The 9,176-nt window shown below is 41.1% G+C and overlaps 1 protein-coding gene across 1 annotated transcript in view; it reads right to left on the bottom strand.

Moving 5' to 3' along the window:
- The window catches only part of entpd3 (ectonucleoside triphosphate diphosphohydrolase 3), a 112,789-nt gene that overhangs the window by 21,888 nt on the left and 81,725 nt on the right, over positions 1 to 9,176 (bottom strand). Inside the window, exons 5-6 of the mRNA XM_084338200.1 lie at positions 2,407 to 2,566; positions 964 to 1,191 (exon numbers count right to left, since the gene is read on the bottom strand). Of these exons, the coding sequence (XP_084194326.1) occupies positions 964 to 1,191; positions 2,407 to 2,566 (388 nt within the window). The remainder of the gene's footprint in view (positions 1 to 963; positions 1,192 to 2,406; positions 2,567 to 9,176) is intronic.

Genomic DNA, 9,176 nt, shown 5'->3' with positions numbered 1-9,176 from the left:
CTTAGAGCGTGACGGCAAGTTCTTTCGACGGTTAAGCTTAGGCACTCTTTCGAAGTTGGTTAAGGTTAGAGTTTGTCTTAGAGCATGGCGATAGAACGGCAGGTAGTTTGCAGGCTGTTTGGCGTGGAAATGGGCAAAGACACAGCTCGTCACGGATTGGGCAAACGCGTCAGTGGCCAATCAGAGAGCGTCAGTCAGTGCCAATCAGAGAGCGTCTCCGAGAAATGCGGCTTGGTTTCGTAAGCACGCATCCTACCGACTACGCCCAAAAGAATGTCACCAGACCCCAATGAGAAGTACCCCAGTCTACAGCTAGGAGGTGCAAGAAGCGCACGGGTGTACTTTCCCAAAGAGCTCAGCTGACCATCCAAACCAGATTCCCCAGGACCACAAGCAGACACGGAGAGAATGTTTAACCCTCAAGGCACCTTAGTCAAATGGGTTAGGGTTTTCTTCACGTGTGTTTGTGGATAGCGTTGGCTAGATTTTATGTATATGCCAAAAAAGTAGCTCAGTATCACATCTTGGACTCACAATACAATAATCCATGTTTTTTTTTTAAACAATCACTATTAAGCACGTGAACAACAAGTGTCACACCTTTCACCCTAGTCGCAGAACTGGACAGGTTAGGGTTAGGGTTAGGGTAACACTAGGGTAACCCTAACCCCCTAACCCTAACCCCAACCCTAACCCTAACCCCAACCCTAACCATAACCGTAATTTAAGAAATGGTTAAAATCCTGAAAATGAATAAATATTCGATATGTATGGTGAGGACTGAAGTTAATAATGATATTCATGAAAGAAAATTGGAACAATACATGAAAAAGATATGTTTGACTGAGATCGCAGTTTCGGTCACTAGGGAGACAGGTAGTGGGTTTTTTAAAGGTTGACTCGAGGGTTAAGAAACAATAGGTGACACTTTAACTGCGGTCTTCACCGATGGCGCCGACCCACCTGCACCATCTGGTCCAGGACCCTCTTCTCTGCCTCGTTCTTGCCGTAGCAGAGGAAGCTGTGGCTGTAGACGTTGTACCGATAGCCGTACAGCTGCACCTGCAGGTAGTCTGCGCCCCGGGACTCGTCCTGGACCGCGAAGGCCATCTGAGTGGACGCCCCGCCCAGGTCCATGGAGCCCACCGTGCTGGCCCCGTCTGGGCGCACGTATCTGTTCCACCGGTTCCTCTGGGAAATACCAGAAAAGAAAGACAAACGTAAAAATGTATATATTTGCATAGTCCACCTCTAATATATTTGCATAGTCCACCTTTAATATATTTGCATAGTCCACATCTAATATATTTGCATAGTCCACCTTTAATATATTTGCATAATCCACCTTTAATATATTTGCATTGTCCACCTCTAATATATTTGCATAGTCCACCTCTAATATATTTGCATTGTCCACCTCTAATATATTTGCATAATCCACCTTTAATATATTTGCATAGTCCACCTTTAATATATTTGCATAGTCCACCTTTAATATATTTGCATTGTCCACCTCTAATATATTTGCATTGTCCACCTCTAATATATTTGCATTGTCCACCTCTAATATATTTGCATAATCCACCTTTAATATATTTGCATAGTCCACCTCTAATATATGTGCATAGTCCACCTTTAATATATTTGCATAGTCCACCTCTATTATATTTGCATAGTCCACCTCTAATATATTTGCATAGTCCACCTTTAATATATTTGCATAGTCCACCTTTAATATATTTGCATTGTCCACCTCTAATATATTTGCATAATCCACCTTTAATATATTTGCATAGTCCACCTCTATTATATTTGCATAGTCCACCTTTAATATATTTGCATAATCCACCTTTAATATATTTGGATTTGGATAGTCGACTGATTGGCCAAAATTTGCCGTTAGTTGACTATTAGCCAAAAAAATATATATATATATATATATATTATATATATATATATATAATATATATATTTTTTTATCATTCCATTTGGGCTGTGGGGGTGCTTAATGTCTGAAGGAGTCGACTGAAGGCTTCTTGTCCTCTGCAAAAGCATGCAATTAGTCCACTGATGGATACATCTTGATTTTGTCTAGTCTAGTGTGTTCATTAGATGGGTGAAATCCTCTTTCAGTGCCTCTGTGCCTGTTTTCGTAGGCAGTTAGCCTCTGGTATGCGTGCCATTAGCGTTAGCCACGCTTCTAGGCCTCTTTTCTTTTGGAAAGAATGATAAAAAAATAAAAATAAAAATAAAATTATTATATATATCGACTATATTTCTATATATATATATTTCGACCGATTATTTCGACCGATTAGTCGACTAATCGACTAATAGGGGTCAGCCCATAGTCCACCTTTAATATATTTGCATAGTCCACCTTTAATATATTTGCATGAATTGTACCTGCAGGAAGTTTCCCATGAGGTAGTTGACGGTGACCCAGCCGTACAGCCCCTCCTCCTCCCCGGAGATGATGGAGGCGTTCTGGAAGTTAAAGGGCAGAGACGCCAGGTAGTACCCGAGCTGCGCCAGGACCTCGTTGGCCCTCTGCTCGTCCTGCTGGCTGGAGAACAGAACACAGCGGACAACACGTCTTCAAACTGGATCTCAATGCCTTATGTCTTAAAGGAAAATTCCAACATTTTGGGAAATTAGCTTACCGTCTTCTCCAGAGAGAGACAATAAGATAGATACCAGTCTCCTCTCTGTGCGTTGAGTAGAAAGCTATCTGGCTTCATGTTAGCCTAGCTTAGCACAATGAATGGAAGCGGACATGACTGGGTAGCCTAGGCATTGTCCAACTAACACCTCTCCCGAAGGCTACCCAGTCATGTCCGCTTCCATTCATTGTGCTAAGCTAGGCTAACGTGCAGCCAGATAGCTTTCTACTCAACGCACAGAGAGGAAATTTGTACCTATCTTCTTGTCTCTCTCTGGAGAAGACGGTAAGCTAATTTCCTAAAATGTTGGAGTTTGCGTTATTAACGTGTTAACGCACAATTATTTGAATGGCAAAAAAAATTTAACGCAAGATTAACATAAACAAATAAAGTGACAGGGGAGAGATGAGGAAGGGGCAAGAGAGAAAGAGAGCTGGGAGAGTGTGTGTGCGTGTGCGTGTGTGTGTGTGTGTGTGTGTGTGTGTGTGTGTGTGTGTGTGTGTGTGTGTGTGTGTGTGTGTGTGTGTGTGTGTGTGTGTGTGTGTGTGTGTGTGTGTGTGTGTGTGTGTGTGAGTGAGTGAGTGAGTGAGTGAGTGAGTGAGAGAGGGGGGGGGGGGGTGAGTACTCAGCCCTTGTGTAAGTGAATGTAACGAGTTCCTAACGTTTTCTTTCCCCTATTATTTCATGCACACTTTCATTGTTTTAAATTATTATTTTCTTTTAAGTTATCTTGTGCATCACTCTGTTTTGAATTTGATGCAAATTTGCAATGCATGAGGGTCATCCTTTTGTGTTAAATGGCTGCATAAAGCAAGCATTTGTTGACTCTCATGTTGATAAGAGTATTACAACTTGAAAAATATCAGTTTAAGGTAGATTTAGAACAGGTAAGAAATATGCGATTAATTCGCGATTAAGTAAGGGATAAAATAATTGACCGACACAGAGTTTAAAATACCGAGCCGCCTCGGCGAGGTGTTTTAAACGTCAGTGAAGGTCAATTATTTTGCGACAATGATCGAGTATAGCTATACATTATCCCGCTTATTACATGGCTAACTTACTAACAATATACCTAATTCATTTTACATCGACTCGCAACACTGGTTCTGGCTGCGTTCTGGCTCCGCCCTCTGTCATCGCCGGCAGCAGAACACCGGCAGTGTCTAATTGCACTGAAACAGTGTGTGTCAGTGGGCTTGATTGCGAACAGCTGCGCACAGCGGTCATTATTGTCCCACAGCGGTCATTATTGTCTGATAATGACCGCTGTCGGGGGGCTATTGACCAATCACAAGCAAGCATTTCGGCGAATGTGAAAACGCCATGTAATAATCACGATTAACTATGGACAATCATGTGATTAATCAGATTAAATATTTTAACCCTCATGTTGTGTTAGGAATTGACACCACTGACCATTGTTAGCGGGTCAATGTTGACCCGGGGTCTAACTCAGTCCTGACCACTAAAAAGAAAGGAGTATCACTCAATGTAGTTAATATTACATCCTAACTAACATTATATGCATTCATAACCATATAATCCCATTGTAATTTGATTTTATGGCCCCAGAGACACATCATGTCCCTTATTTTTAAGATGAAAATGAGGTTGTCAATCATAATATACTAAATGTGAAACCCATATATAATAATGTTTTCTGACTATAATAGAACAATATTAGAATATAACTTCTGAAAAAAAGTTTAGTATATTTATTATTATTTTATTTATTTATATTTAGTATTTTTATAGTATAGTTTTACCTTGCCGGGTCAAGAATGACCACCACAGTCGTACCTCTTTTTCTGCAGATACCTTCAGAATTTTCTAAATGGTGAAACATAGTTTTGCTGTGCTTATATATGTGTTGTGGAGGATATCATAAAGCCTTGTTCTAATAAAATCAACTACATGGTAGTTATTACATATTATAACCTTGAAACGGGTCGCTGGAGACCCAGCTTCTGCTCAGAAGCTGGCGTGGGCATATTTCAAGCCCCATGTTGTGTGCATGCAACGGTTCTAAACGATTATAGCACGCCCCGTCAACAACAGGCATCATAGCCAGGTTCCCACTCATAATAACCACTTTGTTGGGTGGTTTAATTATGTCTGAACCCATACTTATCATTATAGATGTTGTCTTTTTCATCATCATCATCATCGATCATAACAAACAACAAGCAATAGCAACATCAAGGCATGGCCTACACTGTAATCACTGTAATCATGTTAATCATGATACCTACCTCATACTATAGTCTCCCCATATAACTCTGTATGCTAGCGTGTACAATAGTGCTGTATATACCGTGTGTATATACATTTATATTTACGGCTGCATATATATATATATATCTGTCTGAATATACCTGCATATACTCCTATATACCTACTAATATTCCTGCATATAACCCATTATAATTCTGTATGATCATGTACAATAATGCTGTATATACTGTATATATATATTTATTCTTACCATATATATAATCCACATCTGTACATACCTGCATATAATCCCTTTTACATATCGGTAGATACTATCTATATCTGTACATATCCCTTATCTACTCTTACTATAGTCTGTCTTTATACCTGTATCACTGTACATATTAATACTACATCTCTGTACGTACATCTGATTAGCACTATTACTCAGTAGCACTAATTTATATATTTTATACCCAGTTTAATCACCTGTACATTGTATAATACTGTCGCACTTTACTGTTACATTTACACTCTGGTTGGATGCCAAACTTATTTTAGTTGTACTGTACTTGTGCTGCATGATGCCAATACATCTGAATCAAATCTAACCCACATCATTGTATACAGCTAATACAGCATACAGCTAATGATACAGTATTAACAACTTGTTCATTCATAGAGCATACAGCTAATGATACATTAACAACTTGTTCATTCATAGAGCATACAGCTAATGATACATTAACAACTTGTTCATTCATAGAGCATACAGCTAATGGATACAGTATCTTCCACCCGACGGGACCGGTACCGGTCCCGAAATTACATCTGGTCATAAATCAATATTTTTCAGACTGTTGTATAAAAGTAGTGATTTTAATTTCAAACGTATTCAAGTATAAACATCATAAACATGTCATAACAGCATGTAGAATGTATATTATCATCAATACGTTTGTTTAGCAATAGGTTAAAAGTGTCATTAGATAGATTTTACTTTTCGATTTGGTCAAGTCTATTTCGCGAGGGTGACCATTTTGGATATTTTAAACCATGGGAATTGTAGACCTTTTGCTGCCATTTTGTAGCAGACTGCCACAGGTCTGGTTCTGCGTTGGAATCTTGGAAAACTACACTTCCTGTAAGGTTCTATGGGGTTCAAGGTTCAGAGTTCTGTATGAATTATTTCAATAACATGTTATTATTCGGGATAATAAGCCACAAAAAGTAAAGTTTTTGACAAATATTGAAAGGCAGTTCGTTTCTCTTCCCTATTGTTAACATGTAGGAACAATTAGATCTGAAATTAGTTTCAAAACGGTTGCACTGTGGGGAAAATAAAAAAGTACAGTAGATTACAATAGATTTCATTACCTGTTCTTATGCACGCCTGGTGATACTAAATCCAAATTGAACTCGGGCATTTGAAAGATAATATATGTATATATATATATAAATGTGCGAATTGGCTATAATAAGGTAATTTATAAGCCTCCTATTCTATATTCTATAATAATATTTCAAATACAGAACCTTCTGTTTAATCATCTTCCCTTTATTAATTTCCTTAGATGTGTGAAGGCTGGAGGAATTCTGCATGCTGCCCAACGAGGGGGCGTGCCGTTTTTCTGCCTCACGCACCTGAGATTGATCCACAATCAGCTCGTCGGGAGGATTCATATATACGCTGACTCCCCTCCACTCCTTGTCGGGTCGTTCTTGTTAATACCATCTACTGCCGCGTCTCCGGCGTGAGACGCCGTGCCACCCCTGTACATCACCACCTGTTGCCGTTTCCTGGAGTAGGACACCGTCTTCGCTCTCTATTACTCCACGGGAGGATCCCAGTGTTCCCACTCCAGATGTCGTGCCGGCTACTTCCCTACCCCCTCTACATGGACCTTGTTCCTGGGATGAGGCTCGCCATCGCTCTCTATTACTCCACGGGAGGATGCCCATGTTCTCACCCCGTTCCCCTCGGACCCCCTGTGTGCTGCGTTGCCCGTCGGCAGCGTTTTGGTCGGGAGGAAGAAGATTCCTGTTTACCTTTGCCCGTGAGGAAGGAGATTCCTGGGTACTGTTTGCCCGTGTTCCAGAAGTTTCCTGTTACTTTTTTCCTGCCTGTTCGCCCGTTAAAGGCACAGTGCCACCTTTTTTGTGATATTGGACTTTAGTGTTTTTACCCCCTTAACACTTTTCCCGCCAATCACGTCGTACGACGGGTTTCAAGTTCATGCGAATTCTGCCAATAAGGGCGTACGACGTGTTTCAAGTTCATATTTCATATTTTCGTCATGGTATTCATATTTCACTCACGGAGCCTTGTCATATGCTGCGGGAACCATCACAACTCTGCAACGCTTCAATACTGCCACCTGGTGGCTGATCGGCGAGTTGCAACCGGAAGTGGATCTCTTGTGATACCGGTGCGTCTCCCTATTCCGTCCGGCCACTCGTTTATCGTCCCTGAACTCAAGACACACACGTGGATATGAATCTTTGCCATAACTCAATAATCCACATGATTTGGGCATATATTAGTATTATACAAACCGGAACTGGATCGCATCGATCCACATCACATAACTGGGATCTGTTTGCTCCACTCTCATCGCTCAACGCTACGAGGAAGCTGCCATGAGTTTCAGCATTTTTCTTTATCATTTTCGATACAAACTGCTCTGATCTATATATTACCCATACTACATAAATCATTTAACGTCGGTCACGGAATTATAAACGACCCCCCCCCCCCCCCCCCCCCCCCCCGTTCACCCGCGGATGATCAGTCAGAACGCTTAGGACCATGTACAGTTGAAATTTTTAATATAACGTTGATCGGTATCAAACGACATTTGATCATCTAATATGCATTTATGTCTATATCTCACGTTCTAGGAAATACTGCAGAAAACGATAAAAACATATTTATACTCTAGACTGTATTTTCGTATGAATGTGTGAATGAAAAAGTAAAACGTTCCTACATCCTGAACGATAGCTAATCGATGTTGAATGGGCCATAGTAATGTCAATTTAGCAATACAATTTAAAAAGTTATAGCCCTGCAAAGAACGTGAACATCTCCATAGACTTACAGTACTGGCAGAGAATGGTTTAGGATGATCAAAGTGGTGGCAGAGAATGTGTTAAAGGCTCAGTGCCACTTTTTGTGAATAATAAATCATGCCCTTGTTTTGGCTAACTCTGATTACCTGTCTGTGTCGTGCAATTGGGTCGCATTACAAACCATAACAAGATTTTTTTGTACACATGATCTCAAGAAGGTACTGAACGAGATCAGTGGCAGTTCTTAATGTTTGGTCAGTATTAGCATGGTGTTATTCACTGTCAAAGATGCAAAGAAAAATTCATATTCTCCTTTGTTTCATCACAATTTAAGCAAGCCTAGTAATAGACACAATATTTCTGACACTGTGAATACATTCCCTGAGGTCTATAGATGTCCCTAGATACCAAGAATATGCAAATGGTCCTTGTAGAAGTGGAGCAATATTCCATTTACCTATAGGTATATATTTTAGGCGGATTTTCAGAAAATATTCCACGGGTGGAATAGGGTTATATTTCGTATTGCATCGCGTCCCGCTCTGAGCCTTACGAGATACTCCTATCTCCTGTGATACCTAATGTATCTCCCACGAACAAAAACACATGCACCCCACCTGTATGGGGCCCCGCCCCTTATGGTGGCACCGCCCATATAACCATGACCCTGGTCATGAAACACCCTTCCTCTATTTTCGTCCCAGCGTATTGGATGCGTGCACCATACGAGCTAGCGGAATGAAAAGATTAAGGAAGATTAATAATGTTGGAAGCTTACCGGAGGTTGCTGGCCCCTGGCATCTTCGACGCATGTTTTCGGCGACACGACGGGCCTGTGATGTTCCTCGTTTGATGACTGCACATCGAGGTTCAGCTGTACAAGGCTGGCTGTCGGGCCAGCTTGTACTCAGGTAGGCCCTGTGTCTTCAGGCATGGGTATTAGTGTTAGTAATGCTGGTTTGTGTTGTTAACACAACCTTGTTGTGTGTTGGCGCCAGGGGCAAGATGGTTTGGTGAACGTTATCTGCAGGGAACAGTTTCCAAGCTGTCTTGGGCGTGCTGCTAAAACATCTAAAGCTATGCTAACATGCTATCGCTACTGCCGCATGCTATCACTACTGCTAATTGCTATGCTGTTTTAATGTCTCCGCCGTGAGATGTTGTCACTCTCCCGCCTCTTGCCCGGTTCATCAATGAAGGTCAGTCGGTAGCTGTTGTGGGGTT

This window comes from Notolepis coatsorum, assembly GCF_963971535.1.
Source record: "Notolepis coatsorum genome assembly, chromosome: 2".
Taxonomy (NCBI): domain Eukaryota; kingdom Metazoa; phylum Chordata; class Actinopteri; order Aulopiformes; family Paralepididae; genus Notolepis; species Notolepis coatsorum.
This window is presented reverse-complemented; position numbering and strand designations above follow the sequence as displayed.